The sequence below is a fragment of the Pleurodeles waltl genome, chromosome 4_2 (assembly GCF_031143425.1).
Source record: "Pleurodeles waltl isolate 20211129_DDA chromosome 4_2, aPleWal1.hap1.20221129, whole genome shotgun sequence".
NCBI classification, from domain to species: Eukaryota; Metazoa; Chordata; class Amphibia; order Caudata; family Salamandridae; genus Pleurodeles; species Pleurodeles waltl.
Genome location: NC_090443.1, coordinates 521,711,517 through 521,732,691, shown reverse-complemented (window position 1 = coordinate 521,732,691; position 21,175 = coordinate 521,711,517). Strand labels below are relative to the sequence as shown.

Here is a 21,175-nt window from a genome sequence, read left to right as displayed (position 1 = left end):
GCCTACCTGTAGATTTTGGCCTCTAGCTCAGCCGGCACCTAGGGAAACCTACCAAACCTGTGCATTTCTGAAAACTAGAGACCTAGGGGAATCCAAGGAGGGGTGACTTGCGGGGCTCGGACCAGGTTCTGTTACCCAGAATCCTTTGCAAACCTCAAAATTTGGCTAAAAATACACATGTTACTCACATTTCTGTGGCAGAAAGTTCTGGAATCTGAGAGGAGCCACAAATTTCCTTCTACCCAGCGTTCCCCCAAGTCTCCCGATAAAAATGATACATCACTTGTGTGGGTAGGACTAGCGCCCACGAAAGGAAAGGGCCCAAAACACAACGTGGACACATCACATTTTTTTATAAAAAGCAGTGCCTACCTGTGGATTTTGGCCTGTAGCTCAGCCGACACCTGAGGAAACCTAGCAAACCAGTGCATTTTTGAAAACTAGAAACCCAGGGGAATCCAAGATGGGGTGACTTGCGGGGCTCTGACCAGGTTATGTTACCCAGAATCCTTTGCAAACATCAAAATTTGGCCCAAAAAACACTTTTTCCTCTCATTTCGGTGACAGAAAGTTCTGGAATCTGAGAGGAGCCACAAATTTCCTTCCACCCAGCGTTCCCCTAAGTCTCTCGATAAAAATGGTACATCACTTCTGTGGGTAGGCCTAGCGCCCACAAAAGGAAATGGCCCAAAACACAACGTGGACACAACATATTTTTTCACAGAAAACAGAGGTGTTTTTTGCAAGGTGCCTACCTGTGGTGTTTGGCCTGTAGCTCAGCCGGCCCCAGGGGGGGGGGGGCAGAAATGGCCTAAAATAAATTTGCCCCCCCAACACCCACCCCCCCCCCCGGGAGCGACCCTTGCCTACGGGGTCGCTCCCCCTGCGTGACATTGGCGCCAAAAAACAAATCCCCGGTGCCTAGTGGTTTCTGCCCCCTTGGGGGCAGATTGACCTAAAATTGGCCAATCTGCCCCCAGGGGGGCAGAAATGGTCTAAATACAATTTGCCCCCCCAGGGGAGCGACCCTTGCCTGATGGGTCGCTCCCCATCTCTAAAAAAAGAAACAACAAAAAACAAAAAACACAAAAAAAAAATTGCCCTGGTGCCTAGAGTGATCTGCCCCCCCCCGGGGGCAGTTCGGCCTAATAATAGGCCGATCTGTCCCCCGGGGAGGCAGAAATGGCCTAAAATAAATTTGCCCCCCCAACCCCCACCCCCCCCGGGAGCGACCCTTGCCTACGGGGTCGCTCCCCCTGCGTGACATTGGCGCCAAAAAACAAATCCCCGGTGCCTAGTGGTTTCTGCCCCCTTGGGGGCAGATTGACCTAAAATTGGCCAATCTGCCCCCAGGGGGGCAGAAATGGTCTAAATACAATTTGCCCCCCCCAGGGGAGCGACCCTTGCCTGATGGGTCGCTCCCCATCTCTAAAAAAAGAAACAACAAAAAAAAAAAACACAAAAAAAAAATTGCCCTGGCGCCTAGAGTGTTCTGCCCCCCCTCCCCCCGGGGGGCAGTTCGGCCTAATAATAGGCCGATCTGTCCCCCGGGGGGGCAGAAATGGCCTAAAATAAATTTGCCCCCCCAACCCCCACCCCCCACCCCCCGGGAGCGACCCTTGCCTACGGGGTCGCTCCCCCTGCGTGACATTGGCGCCAAAAAACAAATCCCCGGTGCCTAGTGTTTTCTGCCCCCTTGGGGGCAGATTGACCTAAAATCGGCCAATCTGCCCCCAGGGGGGCAGAAATGGTCTAAATACAATTTGCCCCCCAGGGGAGCGACCCTTGCCTGATGGGTCGCTCCCCATCTCTAAAAAAAAGAAAGAACAAAAAAAAAACACAAAAAAAAAATTTGCCCTGGCGCCTAGAGGTTTCTTCCCCCCCTGGGGGCAGATCGGCCTAATAATAGGCCGATCTGCCCCCAGGGGGGGCAGAAATGGCCTAAAATAAATTGCCCTCCCCCCCAGGGAGCAACCCTTGCCTAAGGGGTCGCTCCCTTTGCGTGAAATTCACGCAAAGAAAAAACTCCCTGGTGTCTAGTGGTTTCTACCCCCCTTGGGGGCAGATTGGCCTCATCAAAATAGGCCAATCTGCCCCCAAGGGAGGCAGAAATGGCCAAAATATAATTTTCCCCCAAGGGGAGCGACCCTTGCCTAAGGGGTCGCTCCCCACCAAAAAAAAAAAAAATGAAAAAAAAATGGTCCCTGGTGCCTAGAGGTTTCTGCCCCCCCTGGGGGCAGATCGGCCTAATAGTAGGCCGATCTGCCCCCAGGGGGGGCAGAAAAGGCCTTCCCGAAAATATGCCCCCCCTGGGAGCGACCCTTGCCCAAGGGGTCGCTCCCTTTTGTCAATAACAATAAAAAATAAAAAAAATCCCTGGTGTCTAGTGGTTTCTACCCCCCTTGGGGGCAGATTGGCCTCATCAAAATAGGCCAATCTGCCCCCAAGGGGGGCAGAAATGGCCAAAATATAATTTTCCCCCAAGGGGAGCGACCCTTGCCTAAGGGGTCGCTCCCCACCTCAATAAAAAAAAATGAAACAAAAAAAAAAAATGGTCCCTGGTGCCTAGAGGTTTCTGCCCCCCCTGGGGGCAGATCGGCCTAATAAGGCCGATCTGCCCCCAGGGGGGGCAGAAAAGGCCTTTTCAAAAAAATGCCCCCCCTGGGAGCGACCCTTGCCCAAGGGGTCGCTCCCTTTTGTCAATTTCAAAGGAAAAAAAAAAAATCCCTGGTGTCTAGTGGGGTTTCAAAAGCCGGATTGCAAGCAATCCGGCTTTTGAAACCCTCGGAGGGACTTCAAAGGGAAGGAAATACTTTTCCTTCCCTTTGAAGCCCCTCCGGGCCTCCCAAGTGATTGAAAAAGAAAGCCCCTGTGACAAATCAGCGCGCGCTCGCGCGCTGACGTCACAGGGGGGGGTGGGGGGGGGGGGGTCGGGGGTGGAAGGGGAAGGGATTCCCCGGTCAGCCCTGACCTAGGGGGGTGGGGGGGCGGCCCTCGGGAGGAGCGCTAGCGCTTCTCCCGAGGGAAGCATTCAGGACGTAATGGTTACGTCCATGGCGCCACACGGGCGCTGCCATGGACGTAACCATTACGTCCGTGGCGGGGAAGGGGTTAAAGGGGAGAAAGCATAAGCACTGGTGTCCTGGTTAGCAGGATCCCAGTGACACAGTCAAATACACTGACAAACAGGCCAAACATGGGGGTAACCATGCTAGAAAGAGGCTACTTTCTCACAGGGAAACCTCCCACCTAGAGACTGATGAGGTCCTTCCTTGACAGTCGCAGGGTAAGTAATAGGAAATAGTTGCATGAACATAGGGTTCTCAGTACACATGTGTTACAGATGGACAAAGGGTATACAGGAGAAAGCCTCACACCCATAAGGTACAGTGCAGTCTCTCTACTCACTACGTGTGAGTCATATAGGGCAGTGGTATCAACATGCATGGATACTGTATGATATACCAACCCACCAGGATGACCCTCTTTGATATTTCTTTCTTAGGAGACAGTTAGAGGACACAGGTAAGAAGTAGACTTACCTTATAAATGTTTGGTATAATGAGCACACATGTGACAGTAGGGAATAGAAGACATTTTGCCCTGAAGAAGGCTGGAGGACTTTTGCTTGTAGAACTAAGGCCCATATTTATACTTTTTTAGCGCTGCATTTGTGTTGTTTTTTGACGCAAAATCGGCGCAATCTTACAAAATACAATTGTATTTTGAAGTTTGCGCCGCTTTTGCGTCAAAAAATTACGACGCTTAAAAAAGTATAAATATGGGCCTAAGTTCCCTAGCAAGTACCTCTTCAACAGCCAAAACATGTTGGCAGGTAAGTGGAGTGAGTTCTTCCCAAAAAGTTTGTTGTGGTTCATGACCACCTCCTCAGTGAGAACCTCCAATTCCTGCTCACTGAATTTGAGCTTGCGCTTCCTGTCTCCTTTCTCCTTCACATTCCCATCATTGGCCATGTTGCTGTTTGGTCCTGGCTGGCTCACAAAGCTGCCTCCCTGGTGCTGGGCTGTGTCTCTCTGCCTGCTCCTGTGGGTGTGGCTCCTGGAAACAGCATGGGCTGACTCACTTCCTGGTTGTGATGTCATCACCCTGTTCCGACTTGCCAGTTTTGCAATTTGCGATTTTCAAATACCGTCTCACAATTCTTTTGCGATTCAGTATTTAAAACGTGCAAATTGTGTTTGCGAATTTTAAGAAATCGACATTACCGATTCGCAATTTTGAGACATCCCATTTTGCATTTTTAAAATAGCTATTTAAGAAATGCAAACGGGGAGCTTGATACATCTGGCCCCTGTTTCTAACAGTGAAATAGCTTACAGTACATTTGCTTAGAGTGGAGTAGTGTACAGTGGAGTGACATAGAGTGTAGTGGCATGCAGCGGAGATCTTTACAGTGGAATACAGTAGAGCTGAGTGGTGTAGAGTGGAGGGGGTACAATGGAGTAGTGTAGAGTGGAGTAGCACTATACCATAAATATTGTTTCCACAATTTCTGTAATTTGAGATGTGATAAGTGGTGTTATGAATGCAATGATATCACATGCTGCAAGTGATGTAATATGAAAGTGTTTAAGCACTGCATCATAATTGGATGAGTAAATGTTAATGCAGCATGGCTAGCAAGATGACAAAATGGTTTATGTAGGTGTGAGAGCTAAATTGATTTGAAGGTTGTGTATAAATTATAAATTTAGGGTATAACTATATATTAGAATTTATAATGTTTGTGTAATTAAGTTTGCTTTGTATAGAAAGAATGAAGAAAGTTATAGAAGTGTGAAGGTGGTGCCTAAATGCAGACCTGATAAGTGTCACTCATGGGGGTTAGTTTAACGCAAATTAGTCATTATCCCCGCATCCCTGCACTGACACTATTGACACACATTTTAGAGCTCCACTAACACTGCCATAACATTGCTCACAATGTGCTAATTGCCAGAAATATGTACTAAAATGTGTTGCCAGTGCTGTGATCCTCCCAGAAACTGAATTAAACTAATGTCAGGAATAGAACCATGCACAGTCCAGGTCGCGCCTGAAACTCCACTGCGTGGATCTGCAGCGCTTTCTGCGCACCACTTTTCATCCCCTCTTGCTTCAAAGGTGGCCATCAACGTCGTCTGCCCTGTGGCAAAGCTCATAGAGCTGCAGGTTCAGGTCATTGGTGGACAAGATGCACTTATCAGTGCTATTCCATGAAGGTACTACGATTCCCATGTTTTTAGAGGCAGCAGTCATCTTGGGGTGTGGCAGGCCTATAAAGCCCAGCAACACCCAAGCACATTGCTCACTATTTTGAAGACTTCGATGCAGCTGACCTCATGGGACTTCTCTAGGGAAGAGCAGAGTTCCTGAATGGAATCCACCCGAGTTCCTGAGTGTCATCCACCCGAAGTATCCTTGTTTCCATGGTGCATTCAAAAATGAGTAGGTCGTACTCATAGCAGTAAACCCTTGCTGATTCCAAGTTTGAAGAAAGTTGTTAATTCCAAATGGTAAAGCGCCCCTTAGCATAACGAGCAAAGCGTTTCAGGCCACACTGGTAAAGCGTCCCAGGCACAACATTTAAAGCGCTTCAGTTCACAGGAGTAAAGCGCACTTGCCATGGTATTTAAAGAGTTTCAGTTCACAGGAGTAAAGCGCACTTGGCACGACATTCAAAGCGCTTCAGTTCATTGGAAGTAAAGCGCACTTGGTCCAATAATCAAGACGCTTCAGTTTACATGAGTAAAACTTTCAGGCCTAGGTGGCAAATGTGAAAACATCTCAAGGATAAGCAAATCGTAGTTTCATTGTTTTTGGAAGCATAATATGTGAGAGACATATTTAAGTCTTTGATGATATGTGAGATACATATTTAAGTCTTTGCGAATTTCTAGACTGAGACCAAACGTTTTATGTTTATGAATGCACAGTAGTTGCATGATTGATGTTCAGAGTATGTCCATGGTCCAAGCTCTTGCCTTCTCAAAGTACAGAGGTCTTAGTTCGTTCTTGTTCCATGATTCATCGAAGGGCCATACCCAGTTTTGTTTAATGCTCATGACATCCTGAAGTATCATGATTTTACTAATTGTTCTTGTTCCATGATTCAGAGAAGGGCCATGCCCAGTTTTGTTTAGTGCTCATGACATCCTGAAGTATCATGATTCTAACAATTGTTCTTGTTCCATGATTCAGAGATGGGCCACGCCCAGTTTTGTCTAATGCTCATGACATCCTGAAGTATCAAGATTTTACTAAGTGCTCTTGTTCCATGATTCAGAGAAGGGCCATGCCCAGTTTTGTTTAATGCTCAAGACATCCTGAAGTATCATGATTTTACCAATTGTTCTTGTTCCATGATTTAGAGGAGGGCCATGCCCAGTTTTGTTTAATGCTTACGACATCCTGAAGTATCATGATTTTACTAATTGTTCTTGTTCCATGATTCAGAGAAGGGCCACGCCCAGTTTTGTTTAATGCTCATGACATCCTGAAGTATCATGATTCTAACACTTGTTCTTGTTCCATGACTCAGAGAAGGGCCACATCCAGTTTTGTCTAATGCTTTTGACATCCTGAAGTATCATGATTCTACCAACTCTTGCACCCACGTAGACTCCTTTGTTTATTCCATAAGGGTCTCAACTCTTGCATCCACGGAGATGCCTTTGTCTATTCCATAAGTGTCTCAACAGTTGCATTCACGGAGACGCCTTTGTCTATTCCATAAGGGTCTCAACTCTTGCACACACGGAGACGCCTTTGTCTATTCCATAAGGGTCTCAACACTTGCATTCATGGAAACGCCTTTGTCTATTCCATAAGGGTCTCGACTCTTGCATTCACGGAGACGCCTTTGTTTCTTCCATAAGGGTCTCAACACTTGCATCCATGGAGACGCCTTTGTCTATTCCATAAGGGTCTCAACTCTTACAGACACGAGACGCCTTTGTCTATTCCATCAGGGTCTCAACACTTGCATTCACGGAGACGACTTTGTCTATTCCATAAGGGTCTCAACTCTTGCACACACGGAGACGCCTTTGTCTATTCCATAAGGGTCTCAACACTTGCATTCATGGAGACGCCTTTGTCTACTGTATACCATAAGGGTCTCAACTCTTGTATTCACGGAAACGCCTTTGTCTATTCCATAAGGGTCTCAACTCTTGCACACATGGAGACGCCTTTGTTTATTCCATAAGGGGCTCAACACTTGCATTCATGGAGACGCCTTTGTCTATACCATAAGGGTCTCAACTCTTGTATTCACGGAAACGCCTTTGTCTATTCCATAAGGGTCTCAACTCTTGCACACATGGAGACGCCTTTGTTTATTCCATAAGGGGCTCAACACTTGTATTCACGGAGACGCCTTTGTCTATTCCATAAGGGTCTCAACTCTTGTATTCACGGAAACGCCTTTGTCTATTCCATAAGGGTCTCAACTCTTGCACACATGGAGACGCCTTTGTTTATTCCATAAGGGGCTCAACACTTGTATTCACGGAAACGCCTTTGTCTATTCCATAAGGGTCTCAACTCTTGCACACATGGAGACGCCTTTGTTTATTCCATAAGGGGCTCAACACTTGTATTCACGGAGACGCCTTTGTCTATTCCATAAGGGTCTCAACTCTTGCATTCACGGAGACACCTTTGTATATTCCATAAAGGTCTCAATTCTTGCATCCACTACGACACCTTTGTTTATTCCATAAGGGTCTCAACACTTGCATTCACGGAGACGCCTTTGCCTAAATGTATAATTGAATGTTAATGTTGTTATGATCAAGTATATACATACATGCTTAGCCATTTTTCCTTTTCAGATCTCTCTCCCTGCTGTTCCCTACCATAATTCCCTTCCTCCCGACTGGCTTCACCATAACTCTGTGCTATAATAGCTTTCTGAGTTGGTGACGCCGGAAGGTGGGCCTGCTGTTCAGCGGTGTGCAGATCCAGAGGAAAGGACACTGTGACAACTAGGTTCTTGACTTCAAGACACTTCATGCTCTTGGACACAGGGTGGAAACAAGCTCTGTAAACAGGGAACAGCCTTCATACTCATGGAGCCTAAGGCCAATGATTCTGTGTATTGGTTAAATTTTGGGGGCTTAATGCACTTATTAGGGCTCTTACTTGGAGGCCAGTGGTGGCTGCCACTGAACTGGGGTGGCGGGAAGGGACAGGGCAGGGGATTACATGGGGGGGTAAAAATAAATAAAAAACCCACTTACCTTCTTGGAAGACGTGTTTGTCTCTCCTACATCCTCGTCCTCTTCCCGGCAGCACACAGGCTCTCAGCCTATCACAACGCTGCTGTAAGTAGCATGACAGACTCCATCAGTTGGTGAAGTTTACCAATTCCCTCAGAAATCCGATTTCAGCTTTGAAGAGCCTCACACAGCTTTAAACTGCCTCTCATAACCTCATGTCAGGGAGAGGAGGAATTAGACAATTTGGCGGGAGGCCGGGAGAAGAGAAGAAAGACAGCTGAGGAGTAAGAAAGGAGAGCTAGCAAAGCAGATTGCTGCATGGATTAGGAGAAAGTCAAAAGAATTTAGATGAACAAGAATGAGAGAATGGAAAACAGTAAAAAAAAGGAAGGCAGAAATGACAAAGTAAAGGATGGGCAAAGGAAGGTGAGAGTGTTTCAGTAGTTTCCAGGATTGTATGAACAAGAGGACAGATAGTGCCTCACATATCTTATCTTAGTTTATCAGTGTAGGGGTGCGCTTTAAAGATGAGTGGTAAAGCAGAAATCGGATTTCTGAGGGAATTAGTAAACCTCATAGAGAATCCACTGATGGAGTTTGTTCACCATTGGGAAAGTATGGTGAAAAACAAACTACTGGTAGATTCTTCTCCGGTTTTCGCACTTTATTGAAAAATAGGAAGATTTTCTGTAATTTCCAGACTCTAAACTAGGCACAGGCCTCCCCACCTTGATAGGCTCTCACCCTTCATCCTGGTCTAAACCATTACCCAAATACAGGGCCAAAAGATACACAGTAGCAAGAACATGTAGATGTCATAACTGCTGGGTGGCTTGCATCATTTCACAAAAGGGATAGATTAGTGACCGTGTATGAGCAGCATACATGCCAACATTTAGACCATGCATAAAGGGAGACTTAAAAGAAATGGGGTTCTTTTTTCCCCTTTGAAGTACATTAAAGCACAGACAATTTTAGGCGGGAAATTTCTAAAATAAAGCAAATATTTTGCTTCAAAAATCTGGAATCTCCCAACTGAATTGGGGCTGTTGGCATGGTGGACCAGTTCAGGAGAGCGTTAACCATTATATTTCAATTTCTAGACTATTCCAGTGTTCAAAAAGGCCATTCCTTATACTTATGTCACTATATTCGCATAACTACTTTGCTCCAGCCCATCCCAAACTGTGGGTTGCATCTCAGTGGTGGGTCTTGAGTTGATTTTTGGTGGGTCAGGACAGAGGAACCAATAAATAAAGATGCCTTCAAATTATGTGTTTAACTTGTCACATTTGCCAAAGGACAGAGGTCAAGTGTCATGCTATGTGTTCTGGTAAATTGCAGGAGGTTTGGTGTTAACTTTTCTTTGCCTGACTGCACAGTGACAGGAGATTTTAAAGTGAATTATCAATTATGTGACAATCTTTCTGTAGTACAGGGATTGTGAAAGGAAAGGCTCTAGGGATGTTGTTTTTGCAACACTCACCAAAATGTAACTATCTGTAAATGAAATGTAGTCATTCAGAAGTTAGGAAAGCAGAAATCAGCACATTTTTGTAATTCTAAAGTGTTTTGGAAACAAAGATTTCAGTTGGATCAAAACAAAGCAAGACACTTTACTTGGTGATGCAATGATACATATTCACAGAAACCCAATCTCCATACAATATTATCTGTGTGCTACATAGTTCTATCCATGAAATTGTATCTCCATGCAAAGTTAGTGACCATGTCAATGGAAAATGTGCTGTCTGTGAATGACAATGCACTGCCACACAAAGCTTTAGTTATATTCAAACATTGCTCTCCCTCATGTCTATTAATAGTACATGGGTCACAAACGTTTGTCATTCTGAAAAGTGGGTCATAGTTCTAAAACGTTCAGAAACCACTGTTCTATTCTCTATAAAGTGTCACTGCAAGTGTCACATGGAAGTGTCACACATAAGCAAGCTGAAAACTTGGCAGCTATGCAATTGGATGGGATCTGGTTTTATGATCCCTGATATACTGGAATGACTATTCCAATCCTTAACTCAGAGCGGTGGAAAAGTCAGATGGAACCTAGGGGTACACTCAATGCCTGAGGTGGGTTAAATACAGGGTGTTTCCCAGGGCTTCTAAACATCACTCATTATAAAATTAGGATTCAGTGCGTTTATGTTTTGGAAAGGGGCTAGTTAGATAGGGATCCATAGTTTCTATCAAAATAAAATTCCATGTGCCTTGCATTAGAAGAAAATGGAAGTTAAAGCTGGTGACTCAAGTTGGAGTTAAACTTAGATACAGATGTAAACATTTAGTATGGGCACTGAGAGCAAGCCAGATGTTGCTAAGTCAATTTTTTTGAATTTTCCTGGATTTAGTACAATTAAGCAGTTGCTTTCCTATTATGGATTGAATAGGACAGCAGATACTCAGAGGGATCATGAAAATCTATTTTCCATCTGCAAGGTGGGTCCGAGAAATGCATTTAAGAAGTACAATAGACCTAACAACATTAAAGTGTAAAGTTGATAGTAAGGAACCCAACTCAATCCTGGAATGCATCTTCCTAAGAGAGACTTTGCAATCAAATAACAGATGCAGAGAAAGTGTGAACACAAAACTGCACAGTCTCCCTGCAGAAGAGAGATGAAGTACATGAAGTAAAAACAGTGCCCTGCATTAAGAGCAGAATATCATCCATTGTGATAGGGAATATCAAAGGCACGCTATTGAAGGCTCTCAGTATTGTCACCTGATTATTGAGGGACAAAATGTTGAAGAGGTAAGTGCGCATTGGGAGGTATGGGTTTACTATTCTCAACTCCTCACAAGCGTACCTTGAAATATATATTTATCTCACCAAGGTACCTATACATGGAGTTTGATATTTTGTCCCTCAATATTCTGGTAATGATATTGTGACCCCTGTATATTCTGCCTTCGGTTTTCCCAATCCTCATCAAGACCAACGTATATATTTAGGCATGAGATCTTCTGCTAATGCTAGTCAGTTATCTCACTTCTACCATGGGACAATGATTGTGTGTTGGCACACCAATATCGATTACTAAAATTTCAGCAAGAAAGTGTGGTAGTTTCCATAGCATTTTCTACACCAGGTAAGTTAGATTTTCTACACCTAATGCCATATAACATACCTTTATAATTTATATATTTTCAAGGCGCACAGATGTGCAATTAAGAAAAGTAAACCTATAACTTCCTATATGCCCCTACCTTTCAATAATTTGGCTCTTGCTATTTTGTCTAAAATATTAGTGTGCCACAATATTCCTGTACTTGATATTCCAGAGTACAATCACTTGAATGGCCATCCAAGATTTCATGTTTGTAAAGTTAGGAGGTGACTCTATTATTGGGATACCATGTTCCATTCATTTACAAAAAAATACAATATAGAACTTTAGTCCAATGCAGTGAGTTGGTAAATGAAAGCCAGGACTGGATCATGGCCCCCCCTATGCCACAGAGTCATCTCTGTAGGGAGTAGTAACAATGGTCTGTGGTCAGTACCTTAAGTGAAGTGTGCTCATTATAACATGATATTCTTAGGCAAATATTACCCACTGATGGATCTATCATGATATAAGAAATAATAGATATATGCAAGCGGCCAACTATAGCTTTGGGCTCACGTGCTAAAGAAGATTTTAATGGAGAACTAATTGTTTCTTGTCATTGTTCTATGGGCGAACATCAATTAAATGAGAGCAATTAGATTACGTTGAGAGCAATATGAACAGTAATCAAGTGGTTGTCTTCCAAGAATGTCTGACACACACACAACCGCACACGCGCACACGCACACACCCCAACACACACAGACACACACTCTCTCTTTCTCTCTCTCTCTAACTCTGTCTCTCTCACAAAATAGAAAGCCACTAAAGTTGATAATACATTTGTCTCTGTAAACAATAAACATGTTACTGGTGTGGCAAAATTCACAATTACCCCAAAAACATAAGATGAAAGGAGATAATAGCTGTAAGGAAGTGTTTTCTGACCTGCTTTAACCCTCTAGACTTTTATGCATTTGGACCACCCAGTTTTTGGATCTCTGCTATGAGTGAGTGTCACTAAATAAATATCACTTACTTTAAATTCTGGTAAAGGATTGGAGTGCTAAAAACAAGTACCGCCTTTTATAATAAGGTCTGCTGCTAAGCAACTAGGGCAAGAGGTTATGCGCTGGCTACAAATGAACATGTTTGCACACACGTGTGCATCCATGCTTGGGCTGAGCAAGTGGGTCAACTGTTTAACTCAGTCTGGTATCTGAACACATTTTTTTTTTGTTCCTGACGTGACCTTTAATGCAATGGCTTGCCACAGGTGCTCACTGTAACCTCCATCCTCCTCTGTCCCTGGGCATTATAGACAAACACTTCGATCCCTTGATCAGTGCATTGAGAGGATGTCATCCTCGCTGCATGGCAGAAGTCATGCCACCTGAGCCTGAAGATGTCACACATGTTGTGCCCAATTGTTACCCCATCACCTGCAAAAACCTTTGACTGTATGCCCCTTCTGAACAGCAGATTTCAGTGGGAATCAAAGATATACTAAAGGATTCAATGAACTATGGCATTATTTGAGGATCCTGGGATTCCAGGATCTACTGCTGAATTCAAGATATGTCAGTTCATAAAAACTACACCTAACATGTGGCCTGGTGCTTGGATTCCCTCCTTCAGCTCTGTTCATCACCTGTTTTCCTATGGGTGGCTCAGTTCTTGACCTGTATTCCTGGCTTTCCAGTTGAGATTATCTTCAAGTCAGATGCTGAGAGCATCTTCTCAGAGATGTTCTGTTTGTGGGACTTCTTGAAATTCCTTCAGCAGTGTCAGCTCTAAGACTTTCCTAGCATTCTTGGAGTTAATGGACCTCTCCCAGTCCTGTCTTGAGAGCCCTCGGATTAGTAACAGTATGGAGAGTTATATACTACTTGTTTGGATTGTGACCCTCTTATTGGGCCCTTTCAGTGTCCGTTGTACTGTCCCTTGCACCTGTGCACTGGGATTCTGTCATGCTTTCAAGGTTGTGCTGTTACTACTGCCTTTTGGGCATCTGCAGTGGTATATGCAAATCCTGCGTGAAGATCGATGTCTCAAAATGTGGAGCAATAAAAAGTCCTATAGGAATTTGGACCAAGACTAGTCTCATAATAATTATTTTGGCTGCAACAAGATAAATGTATTGTACCATTGGTATATTGGATCTCTAACATAATGTATCAGTTACTAAAGTAAATCTTCTATACAATGTTAGAATTCATGCAAAATCCATGTAAGCAAAAAACTGTGTCTATTTGAAGTTGATATAAGAGCGCAGAATAATAGAGGTTTCGTGTTCTGTTTAGAATAAAAAAAGTAAGCACTTGGAGAGACTACTGAAAACCAGAGAGAGCCTCCATCTAATGAGACAAACTGTGTGACTACAAACCAATGACCTCTCTTGTGTGCCTTCTCCCATATCCCTATCTGCCTTCTTCATTGTCAGAGTCATGTGCAGACTTATATGTGTTCATCACGGTCAACAAGAAAGGACACTGATGGGCTTCACATTGTTCCCACAGCAACATTTGGATCTACAGGTTATTGGTAACTTGATTCTTACTTTTAATAAATTGCCTATGGCCTGTGCAGACCTTACAATTAAATTAGGGATCAGGAAAGAAATGTCCCTATTTTTTTCCCACTATAGTTTGAGTCTGTAGTTCTTTACTGTAAGTTTGTAGTGCTTTACTGTACTCACACTGTAGGCAAAGGTTTTTCTAAACTATAATTATTGCTTTGACTCTACCTAGAGAAAAGATCAGCATCTCGTTCTGAAAGTTAAAAAGGATCCCACATGCAAAAGCAATATTAGTTTGGCTCTGTCTGCATTTCTTCATGTACGTTGAAGGTTGTATTCTGTTGTTATGCTGAGGCAACCCACAATAAGGTTCAGGCTTTGAACATCTCTGCTGGGTCAAGGTTATTATTTTGCTGGCCATAACGTAGATCAAAGATGTCCCTCAATGTAGGCCCACTTGGAGAGGCTAGCCATGCTTTTTGGAGAGGAAAAATGAGACAGGGGTGGTGGAAATCTACATGGCCTGATTGCCCACACTTGCAGGAACCAGATCCTCACTGATGCAGAATAATAAAAGTGCAGACACACTTTTGGGTCCTGCATTAGACCTGACTTCACAGCAGATAGCAGCCTAAAGCAAAACTAAGCAAGTTACAGAATATGGTTGAAAGACTGAGGTCTGAAAATGCATGCATAAGCAACAGGTGAAAAAAGTAGACTAACGTTACACTGCATGACCATGTCCTTGCACACAGCACCAGTTTGAAAGAAATGGGCGTCTTGCACCCAAAGATGATGGAGGGAAGATAACACTTCTGCAGGGGGAGCAGAGCTGCTAATCTCCAATACATGGGACATTTGCAGCCACTGATTGCTTTTGAAGGGAGGCAACAGGTGGTTATCTAGATAGCAGCGCAGCACCACTACTTGTCGGTGCTCCTCACACAGACCAGGGGACCTGAACACTGCTTACAGCACAACTGCTTTGCTGTCCCAAGATCCTTCACTGGCTTACACACAGCAGTCGATCTGTCTTCTGTCCCTGGTAAATGTTCTCCCATGCATAGCCACACTCTGCTGCTGAGAGAGAGGAGGGCTGTGCGGCTGCTGCCAATACTGCGGCTGCTGGGTGGCTGTGCATTTAGGGTGTTTGTTGTATGGCTACAGCACAGCTCCTGTGGCACATCGAGATTCCTCACTGTCTTACACAAAACAGCCACTCTCTCTCTGTCAAGCACCCTCACATGCTGTAGAATCACCCTATGCTGCTACTCAAACCCAAGAAGGCGAGAGAGTGAGCTGAGTGCACCCAGGGAATCATTTTAATGACACATTTCATCACAATGTATGTTATCTAATCAATGGTCAACCCTGGTTTTAATGGAGCTGGTATGTATCTATTCCTTACCTGTAAAGTAAACTTATGCTGTTGAATGTTTGCTGATTTGATATATACATACAGCTGCTACTATCCAGACTGTGTGCATGGCACTTACAATACCATGTATGAAATCTTCACAGTTTCTTTATTGTGCATTATGTTCCCGAATGGTGTATATTTTGTATTAATTTGCTCCCTCCCTCTTTCATGCCCTGTTTCCCTCCCCACTGAGTGTAGAATTAAATGTTAGAAGGTTGTTATGCATGTAAGGGAAGGTGACAGACTGTACCATCTCTACCAACCAACAACTCTGTGGTGTTGGTGTTGTGATGTCACACATGCCACACACCTAATTGGCCACTCTGTTTGTTATATCTTCACTGTATGGTTGAAGTCCTCTGCTGGCCTGTTGGGTGGTCAGCTGCAGAAGAAAGAAGTGGAGCAGAAGACGATGAAGGCCCGATCAGCAGTGGATGTGGGTGGAACTGGTTGAGAAAGGAAAGTCTAGCAATGGGAATGGCAATAGAGGAACAAAAAGGGTCACACAAAAAAGACGGAAGTAGATTGCATTGTGAGGACAGAATGAGGGGTAGCACAGGTTAGAAAACCCAACAAGATAGCAAACTGGTAGTTCACTTTTAGGTTCTCTATGTCCTGGAGCACTTGGGGAACTTGATGTAATTTTTACATTGTGAGGAGTCCTTCTGAAGACCTAAGGCCTGAATTCATTTTTTGGTTTGCTTTAGGATGGCGTGATTGTAGTTTTCAGCTACATATTTTTATTTACTGAGAAAGAAGAATATCTGTATGTGAGGAGGATGATGTGTGACCAATAGGGAACACAGCATTGCCAAGATTATGGAGAGAAGAGAAACATCGGCCCTCATTACAACCCTGGCGGTCTTGGTGGTCTCACCGCCGACAGGCCAAAGGTGAAGTCCTCCACATTATGAGTGTGGCGGTTTGGCCCCTTCCTATCAGCATATATTTTTTTATGTAACTTTGATTGCATGATCTGCATCGTCCTTGGGTTCAACCCCTCTACTTGAGTATGTTTTGTATATAAGTATGTATTTGATAGCATAACTAGGGAGATGTATGCAGCTGACTTGATTGCATAGGACAGCCAATGAGGCCGTTCAATAATGAAATTTGCTCTTTCTTTTTCAGTTGAGATGCTAACCGTCAGCCTTCTTTCCTTCGCTATTATATGAGACTGCCCGCTTTCTCTCTTGTCCCTTCTGTCTTCAGGTGGTGGTATTGATCTTTTTTGGGTTGCTGACTCCATATCTTTGCAGATTTGTTTTATTTATCATAATTTTCACATCTTTAGCCTATTTGGGAACAAAACCAGCATGCTAGCATAGGGGTCCACAGCAAAAGATCAGCCTGTTAATTTTTCACCATCTTTGGACTTGTGATCACGCTCAAAGTGTGCCATCTGCAGTGGTTTTTTGCATTCTTTTTACAACTTGTTTCCATTTTCATTGCATGAGCACCCATTGTTGCATTATATGCTACATGATAACATTTTCAGGCGCATCAGTGATTCTTGGACTGTCCATTGAGTATCCATAGATGAGTGGCTTTGTCACTTGAAAAAATAAAAGTAGTAGAGTGGCATTAGTTGGTTCAGACGTGTTCTAGGCATCCACTGATTCTTGTGGAATAAGACTCTGCATCTTGAATGTAAAGCATTGGTTTTCTATTGTGCACTGATGATCAAAGTACTTCTCCTGACACTCTATTAGGAGAGTATATGTCTCCATTATATCTTTCAGGAAATTTACAGACAGGTGTTATACTTCATCACTCACTAAATTGATGACAAGTTGCATAAATAGTATTTGTCCACCGTTGCATGTAAATAGATCCCAAATTGCCATATCCACTTCTTCTATCATGTGCCTTGTGTCTGAGAGTTAAATATGTTAAAAAGCATGGCCTGAAGAACATGGTGAAAATTCTATCATTGCCGTCTGTCATTGCAGGGTAGCGTCTGCAGTTTGCCTGTGAGTAGATCTTAGGGTGAGCTCAGTGAGACCAAAGCCGGACATTACATTGCACGTATGCAAGACCCTAAATCAAGGACAAAGTAAACCTACTCAGGAAAGCCAGAATACTAAAGTACAGAATTGGGTAGGTTATTATGTGAGGGTCTTGCCAGATCACAGTGAGGCATCTGAGAAAAAAAAGTCAATGCCAATGAATCTCTGTTTTGGTTCACATGAAGCAGCACTAGTGGAGTGTTGCAAGCATGTACTTATTTGATCATATTTAAAGGTGGACACTGTAGGCATTGACATGTATTTGAGGTAATTCAAGTAATGAATTCTGAAGTGAAGATGACCACTGGGAAGGTGGGACAGCACTGAAAACAAACCTAGGAAGACAGCTCCCTTCAGGGATCCAGTTGGGCCCTTGCACTACCCTCTGAATTGGGTGATAAAGCACAAGCACAGCTGCTGCATAGTCGAAGTCCATCCTGAAGGAAATAGATCCACAGAGAGGAGAAGACCTTCGGCAGCTTCATGCGCTCATAAGCTATGCCGTACACTCCAGGGATGACAAAAAGAGAACAGGGCACCCACATGCATTACAAGCATAGAGATCCAGGAAAGCTAGCAGGCCACACATTTTTGGCTGCTAGGAATGCCAGAAGAGACAGACCACAGGACACCTAAAGTATTTCAGCTATGTCTTGCAGAAAGGGCACTCATCCTCTCCAGGTGTCTACAGGGGTGGACATTTAGGGTAAGATGGCCCTGTTTTCATCTAACTACCAGCAGTCATATCTGACTTTAGTTTCCCAAAAATATAAAGATTGAGAGGGTTAAGAATGTATGACCTATATTAAGTACACGTGGCCCATACAGAAGCTAATCTCTGCTCATAAGCTACCCCCTACCAGTCAAAATGTTAGTGACCAACCCTCTCCTAGCACATTGCTTTCCAATTCCTTCTTCCTATAAACTGGCCATGTCAACTGCCATATGTCCTTAATCAAACTGTCTTATCCAGAGCATACAATGTCACTCAGTGCTGGTTCATCTACATCACCCACAGGGCTATCTGTCTTTCCTAACAGGTTACTTTCACATGGAACTCTCTATGCAAGGAGTTCTTATAGGCAAAGCAGCAGTTTCATCCTTCTTCTTGAAATTACACAAATGGCCACATCTAAAATTTCAAAGCTATGTGTTCTTCTGCTACATCTAAAACCTTTGGAATGCACTACCAAAGGATCATTAGACATGTACAGTTATTGCTCACCTTCCATATGTCATCATGAACTCATCTTTATTGTGAACCACCACTGATAGTAACATTTGTAACCTAGAAACTCAATTATTTGATTGTTTGACTCTCTGCTGTCCCTGTCTATCTACTTGTACATGTAATTTGAAAACCCCTTCAAAATAATAGGATTAGATTGTGCGTATAAATATTTTAAATGTAAAGAGGAATCTTAGAAGTCAACATTGCCCATGGTTTCTCTGTTGAGGCAAATTCTTGATTTTTCTCAGGATGGTATTTATAAGGATTATATTTTCCATTTAGGCTATCGGGTGAACAGAGAAAAAAATGAATGGATATTCCAATTTTATAGAGTTCTAAACTGTCAAATCTTTTAAACAAGTTACACATATTCAAGCATTTGTCACAAGAGTAATCCACAAAGAATGATGCCAGGTTGTCATGCTCTGAATTTCTTATTGATGCTCATCAGGTTTTGGGGCAGGAACATGTATTACCTCCTCCACAGTAGATTTGACATTGATACCAACACCTACCAGTAAAAGACTTGACTGGAAAAGATGGCTTTGTGAAGCGGCCACTACACACCAGTACTGCATCAAAGATGGTGGACTCCTCCTTTCCATCCTTCTGTGTGATGACATACCATTGACCGGTGGCTGTGAAATCTGGGCGCTTTCTGACACTGCATACTCTGGTCTATGGAATTCAGTGACAACAAAACATTGTGAAACCTTCTTAACTTGGAACTCCCAACAAAAACTCTTTGGTTATAGCTGTGCATTAATGACAGAGCTAAGCTTAATTATATTTTTTCAGTTACTGACCACTTATACAAAACCTCCCAATGATAAATAATATTTTTTGTATAAAATTAAGTTTTTGTTGTTGAAGGCTTTGTGATTTCTCTACGAAAGGTGACAGTGTAGTGTAGTGTAGTACTTTCAATCTTTGCCTGACTGTATATGCCAGAACCTTCCTAGCTTAAGTGTAACTATTTAAGTCTTAAATTATTCCATGTGAGGAATTTAAGTTCTCCGTTTGGGCTCCAGCCCATCATAGTGCTTGAAAAATATCATATTGATCTTTAATTAATTGCATGCATTATGATTAATTTATGAGTAGCACGTGATGTTTTGGTAGTGTAATAGTCAACCACCACCTACATCTAATCCTTCCTACACTGAAATGTCTACAACTGTCATGTTACCCCAGTTTTGTGTGTTATGACTGTTGTGACTGGGTGACAGATGCGTCCGGGTGGAGGTGGAGGTACTGTTGTTGGGGTTTTGGTTGATTTCAAGGACATTTATTGCTTTCTATTTCCTTTTATGTTTCTTGCTTCTTGCTTTTTGCCACTATCTGCTCTCCCTGGAGATCCTACATGCTTCCTTTCCAACACCTACATATTTAACAAGCCTCCAAGATCCAAGATGGGTCATAGTCTCCTCTCCTGGAACATTAGCCGTCTACTACACCATATTAAGTGAACAACAGTACTCAGGTTTCTACATCAACCTGAAATGGTATTATTAAAGGAGACATATCTTACCGTAACTTGGGGCCAGATGTACAAATCTATATTGCGGTTACTTTTGCGACTGCTGGTTACTCTCTTGAAAAATAGGAATTGCGATCTGCAATTAGGAAGGAGCGTTCCAAGGGTGTCCTTTCCTAATTGCGACTCGCAGGCTCATATAGGATTGTTTTGTGACTGTGAATGCGGTCACAAAACAATCACAGTTACTACCAATTTCAAATTGATGGTAACCCATTCGCAAATAGGACCCCTATCCCTTTGTGAATGGGGGCGCCAACATTTTTTCAGAGCAGGCAGTAGTCCCACGGGGGATATTTAATTTTAGTTTTTTAAATGCAACTCATTTTCCTTTAAGGAAAATAGGTTGCATTTAAAAAAGCTGCTATTTTTAAAAAGCAGTCACAGACATGGTGGTCTGCTGACCCCAGCAGGCCACCATCCCTTTGAGTGCGTCCATTCCCAAACGGGTCACAAATTGCGACATGCCTCATGAATAATAACAAGGCAGGTCCTATGAGACCCCTTTGGAAATCGCAAACAATGTCTCAGACACTGTTGTACATTTTGTTTTGCAACTCACAATTTGCCATTAACAAATGCAAATTGTGAGTTGCAAAGAAAATGGTCATACACCTGGCCCTAAATGCTCCTTTCTTTGTAGATTTGCGGTTATAATTTTGTCTTCCACAATGGCTTTGCCAGAGGATCCAGAGGTAGGGCAATCCACCTCCATAAAAATGTCCCTCTTGTAGTCACTCATACTTTACATGATACCAAGGCAGATATGTGGGAGTGATGGGTTGATAGAAGGGGAAACATTACACATTTTTTAAAATGTATGTCCCTCCACACTTGCAGACATAGACTCTCCAGGACCTGACTCAACTCATAACCAACTTGCCTTGCGGCTCACTGATCCTTGGGGATGACTTGACTGCAGTCAATGCCCCCATTTCACGACCTGCCATAGAGAGTACTCAACTGCTTCTTAAAGATAACCCTGTACCTTCCTTGACTCCGGCCCAGAGGAGGCCGCTGGAGGAGCTGATGTCAGATGATGAAATTCATGATGCCGTTAGTGGCCTGAAGTCAGGGAGGACCCCAGGGTCAGACGACTTTCCACTTTAATATTATTCGACATTTCACAATCACTTGGTTCCACATTTACTTCGGCTCTATGCGAAA

At 43.4% G+C, this 21,175-nt stretch overlaps 1 protein-coding gene across 3 annotated transcripts in view; it reads right to left on the bottom strand.

Annotated features, from left to right (window-relative positions):
- The window catches only part of LOC138293042 (dimethylaniline monooxygenase [N-oxide-forming] 2-like), a 476,533-nt gene that overhangs the window by 263,752 nt on the left and 191,606 nt on the right, over positions 1-21,175 (bottom strand). For all 3 annotated transcript variants that reach the window (XM_069232030.1, XM_069232029.1, XM_069232031.1), the window contains one exon: positions 18,987-19,149. In XM_069232030.1, coding sequence (XP_069088131.1) covers positions 18,987-19,149 — 163 coding nt within the window. The remainder of the gene's footprint in view (positions 1-18,986; positions 19,150-21,175) is intronic.